This window comes from Trachymyrmex cornetzi, unplaced genomic scaffold (assembly GCF_001594075.2).
Source record: "Trachymyrmex cornetzi isolate Tcor2-1 unplaced genomic scaffold, Tcor1.1 scaffold607, whole genome shotgun sequence".
In the NCBI taxonomy this organism is placed as follows: Eukaryota; Metazoa; Arthropoda; class Insecta; order Hymenoptera; family Formicidae; genus Trachymyrmex; species Trachymyrmex cornetzi.
Window position 1 is genome coordinate 865,469 of NW_017299923.1, and position 22,275 is coordinate 887,743.

Consider the following 22,275-nt stretch of genomic DNA (forward strand, 5'->3'; position numbering starts at 1 on the left):
AGAGAACGTCCCCACAAAATTCGCCGAAACAATACTCCTCGCCGCATTCTTTGCAGGTTTTCACGCTGCTTTCAATTATCCCTGCACGATTTTTACTTCGTCTAATAGGGCTCGTTGGCGAGCGGCGTTCTTTCGCTATAGTCTTCGCCTCTAATTTACCCATCTCCACCTTGAAGAACAAAGAGATTAAAGAGATGAAATTTGCATTTTTGTAATGATATAAAATAATATTAAAAAATTCACAAATTATGTAAGAATAGATCTTTACCAATCTCGAGAACATCTCTTCATCTTGGCGAAGCTTTGGTCTGATCGGAGTCAGCATTCGCCAATCGATAGCGACTTGTTGCAGCTCCTGCAGATCCAAGCTCCTCATATCTGGTGGAACTGGATCTCCGTAAGCCCATTCCCTGCCGATGTTTTTGAGTTCCTTTTTGGTCGCTTTGCAAGAAAATTCTTTGTCGCGAACCTTCGTATCTTCTTTTTTTACCTTTGCAATTTTTTTCCAATTAAAATCTCACAATTGTAAGTATTATGCCCTCATGATGGACATAATATTTAACATATCCCTAATTAAAATTTTTATCAGAATTTTTATTATATTTTATTTTTATTATATCTCTAGAATTAGAACTTTTCAGAAATACTTATAAAGTCTACATCTTTTCTTAGAATTTTTCGTATAATGTGAATTCTGAAATACCCAGTAAACGAGAATGGATTAAAATTCTTTGAATGTGTATTTTAAATTTATGAAAATAGATTGAAATGGATTGAAATGGATTGGATCGGAGCTGATACTAATTTAATATTCGAAAAAAAAAACATCTATATTTATAAGACTTACAAATTTTATTCCCAAGACATTTATAATAATTATACCTGAAATTAACTACTTCAATTCCAGTCAGAATTTTCAAGTCCATCAGAACATGATAATGGAATCGACATCGAATCGATTTCGTTAAATTATAAATTAAAGTGATGGAATTAAAATGAATATTTAACCCTTTGAGTATTGGATTGTTTTTTAATTACATTGATAAAATTGTTAGAGAAATATAGCAAAAGAACGAAATTAGATGATCAGAGTCTAGACATTAGGGATCGCCCTGATGAAAAGAACGGCAAGATTCACGAAATTGGCATTAGCAATGAGTCACGACACGGTAATAACTCGCAAATTCTTTGGTACCTGAAATTCGTAGCATATTATTATTAGATGTTTGTTATTAAAACCTTTTCTGGTTTGATCTTAAACTCCGGACAATTTTCCTTGAGTCGCCGGAATTCCTCGTAAGAATTGCAAGTTGCTTTACTTAAATCGGGTATCAAATTCGCATCTTTTTTATCATCCTTCAGTAAATCGTCCAATTGGAAGGCCATTATCTAAATCTGCAACGCGAAAAAGAAGCTTGAATTTATTTTATCGTATGCTGAAAGAAACAAATAAATGTTCCTCGATCCCTTTCGCATTTTACTCGATCTCACTTTCTACGCAAATGAAAAGGAAAACAGAATGATGTTTTAATGATAAGAAAATCCTGTAGGCATTTAAAAGATTTCGGATGCAGTGGGTGAGACCAGACATCGCTCGGAATCCCACTCGATCTGCTTCATTAAAAGTCCCTGAAAAATAAAAATAAATGCATTTTGAGGAATATCGAAACTCTTCCTAACGTCCATCAATAATGCATAATTCAATCTTAAAAAGAATCCAAAGTTTCATTTTGGATTAAAATATATCGATCCAGTAAAAATTTTTTATATAAAAACATAATTTAATACGCTTCTCAATGATGTCAGTTTGGACAAGATTTCCTGTCCGCACCAGATGTTAGAACTGTCTTCATCCGTTTTTTTTGTGTGACTCATATCGGTCCCTGACAGTGATTTCTCGATATTAATTTTCCCGTCTTTGTCGATTCGCAAAGGCACAACGGAATTCAGACTGTCCATCGACAGGTCGGCGTCGTAATTCTCGGGTTTTGCCTTACGTCTTATAGTACTTCGACTCTTTGATTTTCCGTTATTTGATTTTCGTCGGTCGGGGGACGGTGATCTAATAAAGATAAATTTCATCTTATAATGATGAAGTTGCAGTAAGTAGCACGAAACCGTGAGTGATACAATAATTGATTAAAAGAATTCCGTCCTAAAATTTTTTTTTTCGCAAAAATATCGTTTCCCCCTCTCCTTATTTCAAAAGTGACACAACTTATAAAAAACGTTATTTAATTTCAAGTTGTTATTTGCCATGAATGAGTTTTATGCCTGCTATGACAGTAAAACTCAGTTTCACACATAGAGTAAATAATCACTTATTTATAGTAAATAATTACTTATTTATTAATTTTTTTACTATTATTTATTATTTTTTACTTAATATTTAATATATTTTTTAATTATTTTAAATCATATGACAATCGCGCGAATATATATTATAAAATAGCGGAAAATAAGGTCAGCGCGTTGCTATATGCGCAAACTTGTCTCATTGTTAATTACAAGCACACCATGTCTACTTGTATCATGACTTTACTCTATATTCTTTTTATTGATATTATTTAATTAATTAATAATTTTCTGTCAAATTGAAAAAAAAGTTTTTCCTTGTTTCTTAAACTTAATTTTTTTTTAGTTGTGTCACTTTTGAAGTAGTAGGGAGTAATATATCCTCATTTATATTTATGAATCTCATTTCTTTAAATTTTAATGTCTTTTACCTTCTATAATTACTGCATTTGAAATTATGTGTACCAATTCTCCTTAGATAATTTTAGAAAGTTTACCCAAGTAGCATACAGCGCTTACAAAGCATTAACAAAGTGCATATAATCGCTTTTTTAACCCTTTGCAAGGGCTGCTGTGCTACTTGGGTTTATTTATTTTTAGTCTTTTTTGAAATTCCTTTACCTAGATCCTTCGTCGCTGGATTCGATTTGTCGTCTTCTTAATCGCAATCGTCTTTGATAGTGCGGATCTTTCTCGCTTTGCGTTCGATATCGTGTACCTGGACTAAGAGTATCTTTAATAATTATTACATTCGCGACACTTGTGCCAAACAAATAAGTTAGGATTAACTTGTCACGTTAACTTGAAACATTAATAGTCCTAATAGCTTTTGTAATATCTTTAATTACCGATTGGCGTTCCATCGCGGTCTGCTATCGAGCGTAGTTCTGGGCTGCGATTTGGCTCGTGGAAGAGTTTTTATAGGAATTTCTTCGCCAGGACCCATATTATTTGATCTTCAAACAATTACAATCGTACTGAAGTATCGTAATTAATTTTATTGATAAATTTTTTAAGCGTTTTCTGTCAGGCGAGAACGATATATAGCAGGTAGCTTAATTGCCAAGTTTAGCATTAGCCAAGATGCATTCGAATTTGAAGCGGCAAACTTGAGCGAAAGTCCAAAAAAAAAATAATATCACCAATAACATGACAAATTAAGGAGAATCAAGTGTAAAGCCTTGTGTCCACGATGCTAAAAATCGGTCGAGACCTCGGATGAAGAAAGAATTGACCAATCGCAATGGTCACGTGATCAAATTGTTCAAATGTGATTTGTTAATTTTTTCTCTGTCCGAGATCTCGGACCGATTTCTAGCATCGTTGGGCTTTAGATAAGTTACGCTTCCTATTCTCGTAAGAGAATCAATGAAGAGCATTCAACTTACTGGGTATTTTCCTCGCGCGAATCGGCAGACATTTCACGGTAAAGCGTCTTTACGATCATCAACCTTATTATTGAACTATACAGTATGAAATAAAAACGATAATTACCGACAGATACTACCGCATGCAGGGGAGGACACAGTCGTTGGTTTCGGCCTCTAAGAAGCTCGGAAATGCGACATCGAGATCGCGAAGATGGCGACTCACTTTTCAACGTTTCTACGGTTGGCGTTTGTCGTGTCCTTCCGCTCCTTCATGGTACCTTGGTCTCCGACCGACTGATCCTGTAGCTTCTCCCGTAGCTCCTGGACGTCGGATTCCACGTCTGTCTGAGTGCCAAAGTCCCGACCGGCTGGCATTCTGTATTTGCTCGGCGTCAACAGTCTGTTCTCCACAACAGTCGACGAGGCGTCCCTCGACGACCTCCTCGGATTCCTGGGACTTGTGTTATTCCTCATGATCGTATTGAGTCCCAGCGAGAAATAATCCGCGGCGCTCTCTGTGAATTTGCGCGGGCTCGGCGTCATCACCAGGTTCACCAGCTGCAGATTCGCCCTGCTTAGAATTTCGGGATCCTCCAGCCGGCCGCTCAGCACGATCGCCACGTCCTTGCTCACGGGCATCTGGACGGATCTCGGATTCAGGTCCAGCATGGTCTCTTCCGATTTGTCCGCGTAACTTTTCCGTGGACAAATTTCTCTCGGATTTTTATCGTTCTCGCTTTCCCGACAACTGTCGGTCTCTTTGGCATCCTTCAGGCTGGACTTTTCTTCAGGATGATCGATCAAACTTGCGCTTTGCTTTTGCGCTTGTGAACAGCTCTCTTCTTCGCGTTTGTCGCTTATGTTTGCTGTCGTGTTCGACTTGTTGGAAAATTGCGTCACAACGTCGATATCTTCGTCGGTGTGTTCCTCTCGCTTTCGTCGATTCTTCCGATCTTCCTTTGCCAACCGTTCCGCAGCTTCCAACACCTCGCGCATGGCTTGCGCCTTTCTCGACTTCGCCTCCTCCTTTTCGCGTATTATTCGCTGCTCTTCTTCAAATCTACAACGGAGTGAATTCATAGATGCCCGTTATCAGTGTAGATTAACTTTGATCTCAATTCAACTTACTCGATCTTTATCTTTTTCTAATACTTAGAGTTAGAAAAAGATGAAGTATAAGTTGGGCTGTAGTGTGATTTATAATTTTACATAGGAATGCACAGGACCGTAAAATTAACGGATATCGGATATCCGGATAGAATGTAACATCGGATATCCGGTATCCAATCGAATATCCGAGAAGGTAATTTCTTCGAGTCAGATATTCGACATTTTCTGGATATTCCGGATCGGATTCCGAGAAAGTATCTTCTAAAAAAAAATTCTATAGAGAAAAAGATTGTAATTTTGCAACAACGTATAAGACAATATGAGAATCTTTTTACTCTTCTCTCCGTCCCAGAATTGGTTTTTACTTTATACCTAATATTTTATATTTAGTTTACCTTGCTTTGTCCCTTTCTCTCTCTCGCCGGATTCGTTCTTCTTCCAACATCTCTTCTCTCATCCGCCGCTCTTTCTCTTCTTTCCTTTGTCTGTCCTTTTCCTCGAGTTGCTGTTTGATGGCGTTTTGAAGCTCCAGTGCTTTCTGACGTTTCATTTCGCGTTCTTGAAGGATGTCCGCGTCCATAGGAATATTTTGACCCCGAAGATAAGATACTTTATTGATATCGGAGCCGGTTGAGCCAGTCGTTGAACTGTCCGGGCTGCTGGCGCTATCGTGGTTGATCACCAGAACCTTGATAAACAGAGTATTTGATTTAATTATAAATACTGTGGGATAGATGAAACAAATGCTCTTGAATAGTTTTTAATCTTAGACTTTTGAAGATGCTCAAAAAGTTCTTTGTAGATAATTGAATGGATAATTAAAGTTCTAGTAAACATTACTTGGCTCGACTGTCCTAATCTTGATAGCCAAGAAGGCGGCGGTGGGTCACCTCTAGCTGCGTCTTGACCCCAGACACTGCCCCACCTTGGCCTGTTGAGTTCACCCATTCTGCCTGGCGAAAGCCTTCTCGATGGTGGCAGTGAACTTTCCGGCGTAGTGCAGTAAGGATTTTGCCATGTTTTTTCCGTCATTTCCATCCTGATTGCTGCTTTATCAGGCAGAACTCCTTAAGTCAAAGAAAATATGAAAAATTTTTTCATTATTGTTGATAAGGAGAATGGTTAAAAGACATATGATATTCTATAGAATTAATGCCATTTGTAGAAATCCATTTTTGTTTAATCTCTTACTATATTCATTCGAATATCTTGTGAAATTTTTCTCATAATTTTTACGAATTGGAACACTTTAGAAATACTAAATCTTTCTAAAATTTTTTTTTGAGAAGGTCTAAATCTTTTAGAATTTTTTATATATGTAAAGTTTGAAGTATTCTAAAATTTTTAAGATATTTTATTATATATAATTTCTGAAAAAAAAAATTAATATTTTAATACCGAATTATTATGCCGAATTGTCTATTTCACATGTTATAAGATTTTATTAAAAATTATGGAATAAAAAATCTTAGAAATCTTAGAATATTTTAGAATTTACATATACGTATACGAAGAATTCTGGAAAAGATGTGTTTTTCAATACTGAAAAATGTTCCAATTTGTATAAAAGATTTGAGAAATTTATGAAAAAATTATAAAACTGTTCAAAAATTTAAAAAAATTCTAAAATTTACATAAAAATGCTGAAAAATTATAAAAAATTTTCATTTTATGGAGCAAGGTTTTCTATTATAAAAAATTTGTTCTGGTTTCATTAATCAACAGCATATCAGCGTATCATTTCTGAAATTCATATGAAATTTACAGAGCATAGTTTAGAAGGACTCACTTTGCTCTGTTTGCGATACATCCACGGAATCGCTGGCGTAACCGGAAGTTTCGCCTTCGCGTTCCTCGCCCGGCGAGCCGTAATGTCGAGTCTCTTTTTGGTTCTCGCGATGCTCGTTGGATCGATGGCAATGGTGTTCCAGTTTTTGCGCTCTCTGTGACTGGTATCGCGATCCCTCCACGCCGAAGTCACGCTGTTGTTGTTCCTACAATGGCGAGACGATAAGGATAAGATGCCTTTGGTAGCGAATGGAAGGCAGGTTTGCGTGACCGGTGCGAGGGTTCCGACTTTCGTGAAGGAAGGAATTGTGTTCCGTCGGGTTCTATATACATATTGTGCTTGAATATTATTGTCGTACCTGCCCGAGACGGGACACATACATAAATCATGCATGATCTGGTTCCTATTTTTACCCGTTTATACATACATAATGAAAGTCGATACGAGCGGTTGCACGGCAAAATTTTTCTTTATAACTGATTAAATACACGTATCTATATGCAACTAATTTATTATATCCGTTTACAGCCTTTATAACTAAAAGTATAAAACATCCTCACAAATTGTAAATGTTCTAGAACGGTTTTGTTGAAGTATTTAAAAAAATTTAGGTAGATATATGTATGTGTACAGATCTGAATATAACTTTGTTGGATTAAAATAAATAGAACGCTAAAGTTGGTTGTCATAATTTAAAAACTTTTGCAGCATTGCTTGAATTGTCTACATTTATTAATTATTTTGATAGTCTAAAAAAATTATTTTCAGGTCTACATAAATTTTTATAGATATTTTAGCAAAATCGTTTCTTCGTGATACGAAAAATAAATTAAAAAACAGATTTAAAAAATTATTATTATTTTTATAACAATTTTAATTTCTTGTTAGTTTTCTTTTGGATTTTACAGTCTTTTCCAAGAAAAAAAACCAGTAAATTGAGGTTGCTTTGTACTTAATTATGATCAAGATTATTCTTATCGCATACATTCTATGTAGAAGTACTAGTAAATAATTCGAGAAATGCTTGTAATTAAAATTGCAACTTTACATAACTAAATAGTTCTATATTTACTTCAGAAAAAGAGATAAGAGTCGAAATCAATAAAAATTTAGTTTACCTCAGTTTTCGAATAATTTTTAAAAAATGTTTGTAAAAATTAGAAAAAATAAGTTAAATTGTTTCGCTAAATTTCTTAGTTTTAAAGTCAATTCAAATGCGAGATATTTTTTTAGGGCAACAACTGCGATTAAATTGCAAAATCAGATTTGTGCTATGAGTAGTTCTAGCGATCGCGGAGTTTAATGAGGGCGAGCTTAATGCCCGCTCGTCACTCTTTAAGTTCGAAAGCGAGGTGTATAGCCTTGAGGTTGTTGAACTTTACGCGATAAGAATCGATTTGCCGGACTGCCTTACTTTTGCTTTTCCCTCGTGAAAGGGCGACGTACTATCGAGGGTCGCTCGTTATTTATGAAATTGTGATTAGCCGCGATCGTTAATTTTGATGGATCATCGAATCTTGAATTAGAGTTCGAACATGAATTCCCTGCAAGAGAATTCCTTCAATCAATACTTGTAGGTATAGAATCTTTGTTATCAAAGCTGCATTGCTTCAAAGAAAATGCTTCGAAGAAATCAAATATAAAAATAATATGTATGAAGATTATAGCAGCAAGAAAAATCATTCTCGAGTTATGCGTACCAATTTTCTCAATATATATCGACGTATAATAAATATACAAATTTGTACTAATACTTAATTATTCGATTATTTCTTAGCTATATGACACATTGTTCCGGCAGGACATTGCAACCGCACGCAAATAAGCTCACAGTATGTGATCGATTATTCAGGTAAGTCAAAGATAATACGATATTCCAGAGTTTTTATTCGTAGTAAAACCAATTTGAAGTCCAATATAGCAAAATTATTAATGAGCTAATAAAATTATTAATTGTGTGTGTGTGTGTGTGTGTGTGTGTGTGTAAATTGTCTTGGCAATCAATTATTCATAAAAAATTTGAAAAATTTAATTAAGTTGATTAAGATATAGAATTATTTTAGATATAAATATTGAGCTCCTTTTTATAGAAATTTTTTCAAACTTACTTTTTATTCTTATACATAACTAGGCTCATTTAATTTATTTTATATATATATATATATATGTACATATAATATATAGAGAGATATTTGTTTATTAGATATATAAATTTAAAAAAGTGAAAAAATACATACCAGCTGACAGAAATACTGTTGTTGTTCCTTATTGAAGATCGGAGGCAGACTGGGACTTCTATGTCTGATTTGTGAGGTCTCTACCTGGTCCCGAAGATTAATTAAACTGCCACCGTTATAATCAAGGCATTTGAGATTGTTGTTGCCATTCCCAGAACTTTCCGTCGCTAGACTTTTTAGACTGATGGTGCTCCCGTAACGTCCGGCTGTACGAAAGGGTTGTACGGGAGATCTATCCTTTAATTCCCCTAAGGGCAATCTGGCTTCGTTCGAGTAAGTGCTGCATCAGAGATTTCTTGTTTTAAGTTCCATCGGCAATTGAAAATTTTAATGCTTTTTATGTTAACAAAGTAAATGATTTTTGAGAATTATTGTTTAATATATTTATGGAAAGAATTTTTTCTTGAAATTTACCCTGAAAATCGTGATAATAATAGGACAATATAATATTTCAAAGAATGTTATGTAATTCTCTCTGGTATATTGATATTTTTACAATAAAGTATAAAATGAGTTTAATTTATTTTTACTAAAAAACATAATAAATTTCAATGATTTTAAATTACGTTAAACAGTTTATAATTCTTTATTATTTTAAATAAAATGCCAAGTAGTGATAAACATACTTTAATAGTATCTTTTCGGTGGCATGATGTATCATTTTATCCTTCTTTAATATTCGATGAACAACAAGGACAAATGATGCATCAAGTGCTTTGTGTGTAATTCGAAACATACTCTATATTCTATTTTTGTTTTAAGTCTAATGAATGATAAAAATAGAATGACACGATATCACTAATACTGTTGATGTCGCTTTTCGAATGCAGCTTTAGCTGAATTTCTTGCACAATTTATCTTTTTTTTTATCTTCCCAACGTAAAAAAAAAAAGAGGAAAGACAAACTGTGTACAAAGTTCAGCTGAAAACAATAGAAGTCTGCATCAATAACGTAAACTTTCAATATAAAATTTCAACCGGATATATTCCCGGATATTAGTGATATCCGATTATTCGGTTGGATAGTAAAAAAGTGTCGGATAATACCGGATACTTTTCGGATATTCGGTGCATCCCTATAGTTATTTATAACGACCATATGGCTCGTTTGCCCTTATTTTTTGAGACTCGCGCAAGTGCGTTTGACTTATGTCACGTTTCCAAATGTTAATTCACGAGCAAGGTGTTAGCAAAAATTTTTTCTGCAATTACAACATCATACTGTCTCTGAGGATGGCTCAAAAGTGAGCCAAAACATTTAAGCGGATTAATTATTAATAAAGTTGTTTTGTTAACCGTTTGATTAGCACAAGAATGATCTGTATTAAAATATAATGTGTAAATTTTATGAAGCGCTTTGTAAATATTTTTCATTAAAATAATTTATAATGTGCTTGATAATTTTTATTAATAGTTCATAAAATTTGTTTTGTGTATTTCAAAAATTCCTATCTTCACGATAATATTTAATAAGTTAACAAATTGTCCCACGTTTATAGTTAAATATGGTAAAATTTATAGCGAATTTTAAATAAAATATAATGAAGAACTCTCTTTGTGTATATACATATGTGAATAATCTATTTTATTGTGCTGTATTAAGGCTTAATTAAAATTCTAATTTATAACGATAATATAATAATATTTTTAGTAATTATATTTACCGGATGTGAGTGCGGTTGTAATTGTTATTTGACTTCAGAGTTCCCCAATTAACACCCAGACGAGCCATTTCTTCTATAATTATAATTGATAAAAAATTGTAATAATTAAATACTATTATTTATAATAATTTAATATTAAAATAATTTGATGCAAAAATGGCTTAATCCGGATTTTAAATATGATACTGTATGTTTTTTTGGTCGCTGAATGATGCAATAATTCATTTAGCTCTATGATATACGTCTTAAGAAATACAGCCCGATTAATGTGAAAAAATGACCAAATTTCGAATTCAAGGTCGATTTTAACAAGCGTTTAAATGGGTCATTACTCCCCTCAAATTATAGGTCTAAACAGATTTTCACTTATTTTATATTAACCCTTACCGTACTAATATGGGTAACTAGGGACCGAGCGATTCCTGTTCGTGCAAGTTTCTTTGAGTCTTTCGGTAATTATAAATTATATATATACTACATTTTATTATTTTCCAAAATAAAGAGTCAATATTTATTCTAGAAAGTTGAAAGTATGTTGGTGAATTTTTAGAGATTTTTTAAATTATTTTGAAAAGGTGAAAAAATGAAGAGATTTGAAGTGACTCTTGATGGTATGAATGAGGCACCAAATTGTAGATGGTACGGTAAGAGTTAAATAAATTAAAGTAAATGTTATATTGTTATAAAAAAATAAAAATAAAATTTAATAGACAATAAAATATTAATACTTTTAGACTGAAATTTTAAAAAATCTATTTAGAATTCTATCTATCGATCTAAAAAATACAGAATTTAGTAAATACTTTGTTCGTTATTAATTTCTTAGCAATTGTAAGTAATTGTTGGTTGTTAGTTTACTTACCCCTTTCTTTCGCCCACTGGAGTCTCTTTTGTTCTATCAGCGATGTCCTTCCAATCATTCTCGTACACGATTTTTACGGGAAGACGTAATGAATAAATACGGCAGCAACAATGGATGATTGAAAAAGGCGAAAGAGGATCCTAAACTAAGTTCTCTAAACTAAAACCACAATTATTGATATCCTCGACTGCCTACCTATTCGGGAATCAGCAACAGTCAGCGGAAATTTCCATTGGTAGTAACACTTCAAAACATACACACTCGAAACTCCCCGTGTTATTTATACAACAAATCATGTAAATTTCTATAAATTCGTTCGCACATTTCCGCGATTCGAATCTTTATCGTGAGACTTTAATACAAATCATATTGTAACATCTTCGACCTAGTTTACATCATACATTTGATATACGTACTAATTAGTAACTTTTTACTAAATTATTTTAATTTCATCGATGTGTTGAAAGAATGATGTACTAAATTGATGCAATATGCATCAAAATGATTAATAACACACATATCATGTATATGTTACACGTATCACTGAAATGAAGTTAATTTAATAGAAAGTTACTAGTTAGTAACTGTATCAAGTGCACAATGTAAACTAAGTCTTTATACTTGAAGGAGTCAATATTGAAGCTATCCGTAAAAAAGGTGCATCATGCAAAATCTGAAGTTTTGACTTCAATTTTTATTGTTCTTTTTTTATAAAATGAATTTTGTCGCACTAAAATATGAAAAATTTGAAAAATTTTAATCAGATTCTTATTGTCGGGCATTAATTGAGATTATCATTTTTATTAATTGAATTTATCAGAATTATAATTCTGTCATAGAAAATTTTATTATTAAATATCTAAAATCTACTATAATTTAACTGATACTTTAGAAAATAATTTCTCATTTTATCCCTTGTGATTTTTTAAAAATAAAATTCTATTGACATCGAATAAAATCGAGGTAGGCTACTTCGTGTAACATTTTTGCACACCTCTCGGCCGATCGGAAATCGCCCCGATGATGAATCGCGATTCAGTTTCCACTATCAACCGATTTCCTCCCATGCAAAATATTCCATTGTCACGAAGAGTTTTGCGAATGGAATCTCGAGAGCGTTCCTCTCTCTTGTCAATAGTTAAAAGACAATTCGAAATTCCTCCGACGATGAAATCTCGTCTTCCGGAACATAATCGTTCTTTGGACTCGCAAAGTTTTGCGGCCTTTCACCACGTCAATATTTGTGCTACTGCGGGGATCGCGCGTGATAGCGGGTATCGAAGAAGTCCAAGAGACGGGGGTGCGAATTCGATCGCGGGTTTCCATAGGAACTGTCACGCGCGAGTCGCACTTCCTAGCACCGTGTTCTCAGGGTCGATAATATTGATTGAGTGTCGCGATAAGGGATAATGACCTCCACTTTCGCGGTCAGAGATATTTCTGCGCTGGCTTCCCCCGTCGTTGAAGTGTGAGGACTTCTTCTGCGGAAGACAAATAAATCGAAAAGAAAAATACCAAAAAAGTGGATCGAAAAAATGTTCATTGGACTTTAAGGGGGGAAAACACTGTAATGACCAAAAATATAAAAGATATTTTTGGAAATTTTTTACAAAGAAAATAAGCAATGAATGTTTTTAAAACTTGAAAGATATATTATTAGGCATATTTTTAATTAGAATAAAGTTTTTTTAATTTTGTATAAGACCAATATATATATTTCTGCTATATGAGGACTGCTAGTAAACGCGTGAAAAAACGGTCGCTCTGTGGTTAATAGTGATTCGGTCAAGTAGTTCATACGAAATAAACAAGTCAAGATTATTTATATAAACTATACCGATTGATGCAGGGAAAAATGAATATCCCAAATAATAACAAAATAGCAGACTACTGAAAAAAATTTTGAAATTTCGTGTAAAAATGAATCCTTTTATTGTTAATAAAAATTAAAGGAAACGTTCAATTACAAAAATCCTATATATCGGATATTACAATTTACAATCTTATAACATATATCAAATTAATTTTGTCCAATTAAATCCATTTCATTCATTTATGGATTCTCTTTGTATTCTATTTATCCTAAAATTAGACAAATAATATTATCAAAAATATATTATTTCGTAAATTGAAATAACACAGAGTAAAATATAGTTTTGTGTTTTGGTAAGTCGATCTTCTCCGGGTAAATTTATCAAAGCTACAACAACAGTACGTAGAGAAGAGTCGCCACAAATGCCATAAAAATATTTTGAAATTTCTGAAATATAAACTTAACCTTTCAGAAGAGAAGCACGCGTGACAATAGTAGTCCGAAATCCGAATTTCATATAGCGTTTTCGGCCCGATCGGGTTTGCACCAACCTGGGTTGGATTAATCTTTCCTATTGGTTGATGTCACACGCTCTACCAATAGGAGAGCGCAAAACGCCATTAATCCAACCCAGGTTGATGCAAACCCGGTCGGGCCGAAAACGCTAATAGACAACACGGATTGTAATCCGGATTGGTCTAGGGACGTTTAGAGTTATCAGATTGAGTATGGCCCTGCGCACAATAGAAGGAATAAGGAATAAAGACTAAAGGATTTTAACTTATCAGAAATCGGATACATCAGAATACACGGTTTCTGATAGGTTGAAAGCGATAGGTTTATTCTTTATTCCTAATTCCTTATTCCTTCTATTGTGCGCAGGGCCTAAGGGGCTCCGCACAATAGAAAGAATAGGGAACAGAGAACAGAGAATAAGAATTTCAACCTATCAGAAACTGTGTATTCCACAATACATGATCCCTGTTCCTTGTATTGTGCGGAGTCCCTTAAGCTGGAAACACAATAGCACAGGCACTAGGCACAGGCAACAGGGAATAACGAGCCGTCCAATCAGAGCTTTGAGGTATAAGTTCGATATTAGGCGGAATCCCGATAGTACACATCATTAATTGGCCAATTTAAAATAAAATATTTTCATTGGTAAAGTAGTGAAAAATTATTAAGCACCGGTCAATTTGAGTGGATGTGTGCTATCACACTGTGCGCTAACGGGACCCTCCCCCCCTTACCGATCGAAAAATTTGCTAGAGATTGCTTTGGTTATTTTGTCAACTTTATTCCTCATGGCGCTGCTGTAAACTTTATCTTCGCAATCGATGCACTTGGTTCATGGTTGACTTCCATTACTCACCATTACTCGTATGTACTCGATGCAGTGTTGTTTACCTGCAATTCGTATTTATCTGTCAATTCTATCAACCATTATTGCAGATAGATTTTCTCTGATCTCAAGCAGATGCGTATTCTGATTCTGTCATTAAAAGTTATGTCGTTAGATCAGACAGTATGCGAAGGTAAAGCACATTAAAGACGATGATAAATATCATGCTGTATTTAAAACCGGTTTACAGATAAACAATCTGTCACGAGCATCAGTGTGTATCACTTATCTTCGATTAATGACTCTTGTTCCTTTTTGACCATTGTTCCGAATCGAAGCTCAAGAGACGATTCAGTCAAGTTCAATTGGCGTTAATGACATTCGATTTAAATGATTGAAATAAATGATTCGTCGGTTTTGAGGTTATCTTTGAAGCTGAACTGCTTCTCGCACTTTCAGATCTGAAAGCTTTCGAAAGACGACTCACTGAAGTTATCGCCAGCCTACAACCAGCTACTACGCGATGGAGAAGTATGCTTCTTAATTTTTATGCGTGTTTGCCTTTTTATGTATGTTTACAATGTATTTATATAATGGCATATTTATAAAATGCTATAACATAATAGATGATAATAATTCTTTAAATTTTTTCTAGTGTTATTATTCTGATTATGTATACTGAAAATTAGTTTGTTAGAAGTTTATCATGCTCTATTTAACTTGCTGATTGTGATATATTAACGATACATATCTGTATATTCTTACAGTGTTGTTGGGTTTAATGTCTATTTGCACCGCCATTGGTGCTTGGCATTGGTTGACAGATCCCAACACGTCAGCAGTGTCCTTCACGCAGAGTTTATACAACCATCCATTCTTCACAATGGCTAGTATAATATTAGGTAGATATGGAAGGACTCCCTATGCATTTTGCACAAGTTGATATGGCAATTGCATTTTGGAAATCATTTTCCAGTGATACTGTTTATGATGGGAGTGCATAGGCGAGTAATAGCACCCAGTATTATAACTCAACGAGCCAGAAGTGTACTTGGTGATTTCAACATGAGTTGTGACGACACTGGAAAATTGATCCTGAAGCCTACGAGACCTCCTCATCCCCATGAGACTTAGAGTGTTTGCAGCAATAATAATTAATGAATGTTAAATGTGTTCTTTTTTGTGCGCTAAAGATCGTTCAAAATTCTGACGAGCTGAGAATTTATAGCTGTATATTTTAAGCCTTATGAGTTCTAGTTAATTATGCATCTGTAGTGAGTTATATGATCTCTTTTATAGTGTATATAACTTTTACGTACGCAAATACAACATGGAAGATGTCTAAGTACGTACAAAATCTCAGAATCATAATTTTATTTTAAAATTTGAATTAATGCTATCTCTATCTCATTATATCTTCCTTTGACGATCTAAAGGTAAGAAATGGAGCAGCAATCTAACTTGTAGCAATGTAACTGCAGTAGTGTAACTTTTTTTCTCCTAGAAAACATGAAAAATGAATTATAATCCTTCCATAATAAAAAAATTTCACATTTTTATCTTGGAGAAAAAATTACAGGATTGCTATCCAGGAAATTGTAATTGAGAGTAAGAGATTAGATTGAAATTTTATATAAATTGCGATTCCAAAAATTTCTGAAAATTTACCTGTGGAGTCACAAGATAAAACTAAAAAATTGACAAAATCTCAGGAGATCACATTAATAGAATTGGTGAGAGATAGTAAATTAAGGAAGTAGTAATTAAAGTTCCCAAAACTACAATTTCAAAGTCACATGTATATAACGATCAAAACATTTATTCGTAGTAATATTCCGCATTACAATATTTTTTTTCGATTTCAGTATGCACAATTACGCAATTTGTCTTTTTAAAATAGTCACATATACATTTTAATCTATGCGGACTATCGTTCGTTCACAGTCAAATGTTCATGAGAAGTCTCTTGTCAGTCCTGAAATCGTACTAGACTACAGTATGTATTATATACAGTAATGGTTGCGCGATCTCGGATCTATATTTAATATACATATCGATGGACAATGATTGCGTATTTGAAAAATATTTTGCAAGGCGTCTCTAACAATTGTACAGAGGTTCAATTAGTTCAATGCACAAAGTAAACACTTTTCAGAAATATATGTATACATGCATGCACACCTTATCATCACTTGGAAAGTCAGCTAGTCTCTCAATCTATGAATTTCGCGAGAATTTTGCCAATGGGTTGTAAACTGAGTTTGTAAAATGGTTGTAAAGTAGATTTCATTCTTAAGCGTCTTATGCTTTTTGTAACAAGCACACAAATTTCATTATATGGATGCCAATTACGTGCAGATCTAATATAATCCGAGGTAAAGAGATCGCTGACAGAATACAAAATAAATCGTACATATCTTACGGAATATTTAAGTTTTTTGGACATACGTCGCGTTACATTGCAGGAACATTGTTATCTTGTATATACCTCCTCTTCTGTAACAATTTATTTCATAAAAATGAACTTATGTTAGCCTACTTAGATACTGTATGTTATTTCGCGAAAAAGGGTTCAAAAAGGAGTTAGGCGATTCTCATCATTTAAAGTACAAAATCGAGAATTACAATATACAATAGATTTTTCTTTACGTTCTTGTCATCCTTGTATTTGTTGGTACTTGCAATAAGAATAGTATCATGTAGTTGTAAAAATTTTTTATTTATGTGTACATAAATAAAAAATTCTTATTTCCTCACCAAAAAAACAATTACGAACGTTACCTTCAATATTAACAGCCTCAATAACTTTCGTTTCATCCATTGATATTTCCTCATTTCATATTTTACGCAATATGTGGGGGGATTCTTGTTATACATATATATATATATATATAAACATATATACATACATATATATATATATATCGCGAATATATTAAATGTTCCACCGTACAAAGATTATTATATAATCGTCAATTACAAATTTTGTATCTTGTACAAATCTATTGTACTATGGATCTCTTGACGAATTTTCATCTACATTCGCGCAAATCGAAGTGATAAACTATAATAAACGCCACTTGCCCAAGTGCGCTTCCAAGCCTACACTAGTGCATGGAAAACAGATCACCAGCAGAAGGAAGAGGAGCCAGGCCGCCAGTCACGTCGGGCAGTTGCGTTAAATCGGGAAGATTCGAAATATGAGACTTTACTTCCGACCGTACTGCACATACCTTCTTAAGTTTTTCTTTATAATCCTGTGCACAAAAAAACAATAGCTCTGTATAGTATATGTATGTATGTATGTATGTATATATATATAAAAAAAAAGGCCTGTCCAAATTTAATTCCAGAATCAAAACGCAAAACCATCGACACAAAGAATTCAATATAAGCAAGGTTTTGAGGACTGTGTTAATAAACGTCGCTCAGATGTGTATCAATATTTTACAGTCTCCAAAATCTTACTCATATTGATTTTTTTTTACATCGATGACTGCATTTTGGCTTCGGAACTAAAATTGGACAGGCCTGCCATAAATATAAAGGACCTCCAATTTATTACATTTTCTTGGAGAAGGCGATAATAAAAGCCAAATAAAAATTTAAAAAGCATTAAAATTGTTACAAAAGTAAATATTTTTCAATAAAACTGTTTTTAATTTATTTTTCATCAGACATAGAACATTATCATTTTGTGGGAATACTTTGCATTATGGCCAAAAGTGAGGAGACTTTATATTATGGATGTAAATTTGTGTTAGATGTTATTCTGATAATAACAAAAAGGTGATCGTACTTCTAGAGTGCTTTGAGCCTGTTGAAGTAGTTGTCTTTGCGCCAGAGTGTAATCTCGTAGCATTGTTAGCAGTCTTCTCCTGTCTTCCATTTCAGCCTGCAGTCGACCGTTGTAATCAGCGAGAAGAGCAGCGGCTTCATTCACTGCTGCGCTCAATTGATCCGCAGCCGTTCGATCAGCGAGATTCGCAAGCAAAGAAACTTCCGAGACCTCCGGTGGTAAAGACGCGATACGCTCTCTAACACCAGCATCTGAGGACGCAGTATTTTCCAGGTCCTGAAAAAAGCAAAGAAAGCTCGGTTAATCTGCAGTGACGTTCTAATAACTCGCTTGTGTGTCTCGCAGAACTCTATCGCTACGTTTGGTACAATATACTTTGCCATACGAGGAAGAACAAGAATGTTTTCCAGCAAGAGATACAAATGACACAGTGTAATACGATAAATTATTATTTTCTTGTTATTTGCCAATGTGTTACAATGTTCTACACAAGATGTAGTATGATTTTTTTCAAAGAATTTTTTGAACTAATATATATTAGTGCAATAAATTGGATGAAACAAATATTTGTTTCATTCCACTTATTATATTAATGTATATCAGTTCAGAAAATTCTTCGAAAAAGAATAGACTTTGTGTCTCTTAAAGAAGGCACTGTAAAACACATAGCATGTTGCTACAACGCGATTAATAACAAAATTGGTCAATTAAAAAAATTCTAAGAGCAACAAAAAAAGTAATATTTCATGTACTGAAGCAAAACATTGATTAATTACTAAAGAATCAGCATCCGCTCGATGTACTTCGCAAAAGTGAAGCTTTCGAGGAACAAAAAAGAATATGCAAATAAAGAATATTATATTTGAACTATGAAAGAATATGGCAACATATCTAAACAAAGTATATAAAATCGATAGGGTGGATGTCAGAGTTGTTAAAGCGTCTGCTGATGCCTCATGGATTCAACATGTATTTTCACATGAACAAAATATTTTATTGCTAACGATACAAATTCCTTATCATGATTGTTGCTTGTATAATTTATATTAACCATTAAGGCCTTGATGAGTTCCTCGGTTTCTGGTGGATCGCCACCAGGGGTCCTTGGGCTCAATGTTACATGAAGTTCTTTGGTGCCGTCCACTTCTACTTCGGTCTCTGACTTTTTCCTATCTTTCTCTTTCTGTAAAGCACAACAGACATATGTAAACTTCATACTTTTTGTTCGTGGCATTTGATTCAGTTAGTTTGAAAACAAATCACAACTAGAGAAATTTTATATATAAAAGTTAATTAATTATTAAATATATCTTGTTACAGATTTTTTTTTACATAAATTCAGTTGCTTTCATATCACTATGCCTTCAAATGTACTTCCATTATTTTCAAACTGAAAATTTTAATTATATATTAGGAGCTCTCAATATGATTTAAGAATACATACCTTTATTTTTTCTACTTCAACTTTTGCCTTCTTTTTGGGCGGTGCTGCGGAATCCTTCTCAGATTCTGCAAAAGCTGTTTTAAATTCAGTTATCTGTGCCTTGTCATAAACCCCCCTCTCTTCCCATATCTGTAGTAACCTATTTAACCGTTCTCTTGTTTTTTCATCAAAACCCTTCATATGCTCAAAGGCTTTGGGTAAGACCGTCTCGAATTCCTTTCCAAACTCTGGTCCTTTTTTCTTACTATTTTGGATGACGTCATTTGCCAGATACATAAACGTCAACTTGCGATTGCCTTTCACTGTAAAAATGTATATAGGAAATATTAAAATTTGCACCGATAACTTTTGCATAAAAAGTCTTAGGAAAATTATAATTGTCCAAATAATAATATATAAGATTATATAAATATTTCTATTGCTATAATGTAATGATTTGTTTCAACTATTTAACTGAATGTACCTTAAAGTATTCTAATTATTCACTTATTTGCCTTATAATAAATTCAAATATTATCACCATTAAATTATGTACTTTTGTAACAAGGAATTAAGCATATCACTTTCTTGTTATTATTATTTTTGCTCAAAGTCCAAAAGGAGGCAGCAATATTAAACATATTTCAAAAATACCATTTAATATTTACATATAGAAATTTGACAAGTGCGTAAACAGTATTTCTTTTTATATAATATATTCTTCCTTCATCAATGTCTTATGTCCATTTTTATCAATGCAGATTAACTTTAATTAATTCAATTTATTCTTTATTTTCTACTAGTTCTAAGAATTAGAAGAAGATAAAGGAATAAATTAAAATCAATGAAGATAATTTAAATTGATAGAAATGTACATTAAGGATCAATTAAGAATGCTTTCAAGCAATCTACTGAAATCAATATCTATCCAAAATATGTAACCATGGGTTGGAAAGCTAATTCCAATTAAAGATTAGGCAGATATTTATTTTGGTGAATGTTGCACAAAAACGTTATTAATTAATCCTTTAAGATATCGATAAGGGAAAGATGTATCAAGACGTGTTTATTAAACTTCTATTTTTATTTAAATATTAAATGGTCACAATTGCAACAATTCGGTTCGTATTTAAATTGGTTTGTAACTTAGAAATTAAGAAATGACGCTCGCCTGAGACAACGTGCATCGCGGGGATGTCCTTCCGCTTATCATCGGGCTTAGGACGTTTCGATTTCGGCGGAGAGAACAATCGAGAACATTATTCGTAGGTCACTCGTACCTTTGCACATTTCCTTGTACCAAATCTTCACGATGGTCGGATGGTGTTTTCTGTGATGTATCAGCCAGAGCGAGAGCGTCTGGATACTCTGCTGCGACGGATTCAGATCCATTAACCGTTTGACCAAGGCGCTCTCCGTAAATCCTGTCATTGCGCATCGGCTACTGTTGGTGGCTTCAACCGACGCCTTCAGTCGGAGTCTTGATTACGGGCAGAAACGCGTCTCGTTTCCACCGTCGTCAGATATGCGAACGCACGCGTACACGATGGTACACGAGTAACACGAGTGTGGACAGTGCGGTTCGGTGCAGTTCAGTGCAGACTGGTGCAGATCGGACACAGCTGAATTAAGTGCAACGTATGTGTGTGTACGTACGTATGTTTTGCGCAAACGCAGTGAGATGTCTCTTGCCATTAACGCCACCGACGAAGAATCACAAGGCTAATATAAACCTTGCTCTCCTTCGTGTTTGTCGGTAAGTATGGTATTCGATTGTACTGGTCATGGAGTATAGAGAATAGGAGGCCGAACTAAGCTTTGAAAAGTGTGGTCAAAATCAGGTTTCTGAATTGGTATTGGTGGTGCTCGGTAGGTGGCGTTCGAATCGCAAAACTCTCATATACGCTTAGGGGCTCCTCACAATAAAGGCTTAAACATAATAAGCACAGGCGCAACAGGGAATAACGAGCCATCCAATCAGAGCTCTGATGTGCAAGTTCGATATTATATCCCAGAGCTCTGATTGGACGGCTCGTTATTCCCTGTTGCCTGTGCCTATTGTGTTTAAGGCTTAAGCCTTATGCTGGATTCACCCTGCATCCGATTTGCGTCGTACGACTTTCTGCAACCAATCAGAAAACAGGAGTCCGATGCAAAATCCATCGGAATCCTGTTTTCCGATTGGTTGTACCGAACGACAACCATAAGGATGAGTTTACCAACGTCCAAGAAAGGTTTGATTCGCTTGCAAGAAAAATCGACGAGTTATTGAATTCGACCGTATCTGACAATAGCGCCGTTGTCTGGAATCGCGCCGTGAGTGGCACCTCACAGAACATATGCTAGAAGAAGCGTAAGTACCGTATTAAGCGATGGCAACAAGAAACGATCGCCACGCTCCTAATAATTTATACTGAAATAGGTCAATTGACATAGATCGATTTCAGCGATTTATTTCCACCAGAGTTCCGTTTCCTTTTACGGGAAATCATAGTACGCAATTTTCTTTTTGCGTGCATTTTCTAATTATTTATCAATCAAATTGTCATGACCAAAGACGTGAAATAATTT

The 22,275-nt window shown here is 34.1% G+C and overlaps 4 protein-coding genes across 6 annotated transcripts in view; 1 reads left to right on the top strand and 3 right to left on the bottom strand.

Moving 5' to 3' along the window:
* LOC108766534 (uncharacterized) overlaps window positions 1-1,405 on the bottom strand; it is a 1,856-nt gene extending 451 nt beyond the window's left edge. Inside the window, exons 1-3 of the mRNA XM_018515873.1 lie at window positions 1,240-1,405; window positions 269-490; window positions 4-169 (exon numbers count right to left, since the gene is read on the bottom strand). Coding sequence (XP_018371375.1) covers window positions 4-169; window positions 269-490; window positions 1,240-1,386 — 535 coding nt within the window. The 5' untranslated portion in view covers window positions 1,387-1,405. The remainder of the gene's footprint in view (window positions 1-3; window positions 170-268; window positions 491-1,239) is intronic.
* A 132-nt stretch (window positions 1,406-1,537) lies between these two features.
* Window positions 1,538-11,566, bottom strand: LOC108766537 (myb-like protein X). Of its 3 annotated transcripts, XM_018515878.1 has the most exons (12): window positions 11,523-11,566; window positions 11,328-11,386; window positions 10,466-10,538; window positions 8,802-9,081; window positions 6,565-6,769; window positions 5,616-5,842; window positions 5,171-5,463; window positions 3,889-4,725; window positions 3,144-3,251; window positions 2,917-3,018; window positions 1,789-2,062; window positions 1,538-1,629 (listed from the first exon to the last, which is right to left on the bottom strand). In XM_018515878.1, exons 2-12 carry the CDS (start codon window positions 11,383-11,385, stop codon window positions 1,555-1,557), a joined length of 2,532 nt encoding a protein of 843 aa, XP_018371380.1. In that variant the 5' UTR covers window position 11,386; window positions 11,523-11,566; the 3' UTR covers window positions 1,538-1,554. The 3 variants fall into 3 exon arrangements, with proteins under 3 accessions (XP_018371380.1, XP_018371379.1, XP_018371381.1); XM_018515877.1 differs by lacking the exon at window positions 11,523-11,566 and having other exon boundaries at window positions 11,328-11,437; XM_018515879.1 differs by lacking the exons at window positions 1,538-1,629; window positions 11,523-11,566 and having other exon boundaries at window positions 1,990-2,062; window positions 2,917-3,013; window positions 11,328-11,437.
* Window positions 11,567-14,512: 2,946 nt separating this feature from the next.
* Window positions 14,513-15,804, top strand: Cnep1r2 (CTD nuclear envelope phosphatase 1 regulatory subunit 2). Its single transcript, XM_018515890.1, has 4 exons — window positions 14,513-14,675; window positions 14,942-15,013; window positions 15,250-15,384; window positions 15,459-15,804. Exons 1-4 carry the CDS (start codon window positions 14,618-14,620, stop codon window positions 15,614-15,616), a joined length of 423 nt encoding a protein of 140 aa, XP_018371392.1. The 5' UTR covers window positions 14,513-14,617; the 3' UTR covers window positions 15,617-15,804.
* A 1,628-nt stretch (window positions 15,805-17,432) lies between these two features.
* Window positions 17,433-21,328, bottom strand: LOC108766544 (regulation of nuclear pre-mRNA domain-containing protein 1B). Its single transcript, XM_018515889.1, has 5 exons — window positions 20,985-21,328; window positions 19,726-20,027; window positions 19,333-19,464; window positions 18,282-18,557; window positions 17,433-17,739 (listed from the first exon to the last, which is right to left on the bottom strand). Exons 1-5 carry the CDS (start codon window positions 21,133-21,135, stop codon window positions 17,590-17,592), a joined length of 1,011 nt encoding a protein of 336 aa, XP_018371391.1. The 5' UTR covers window positions 21,136-21,328; the 3' UTR covers window positions 17,433-17,589.
* Between the last annotated feature and the right edge of the window lie 947 nt (window positions 21,329-22,275).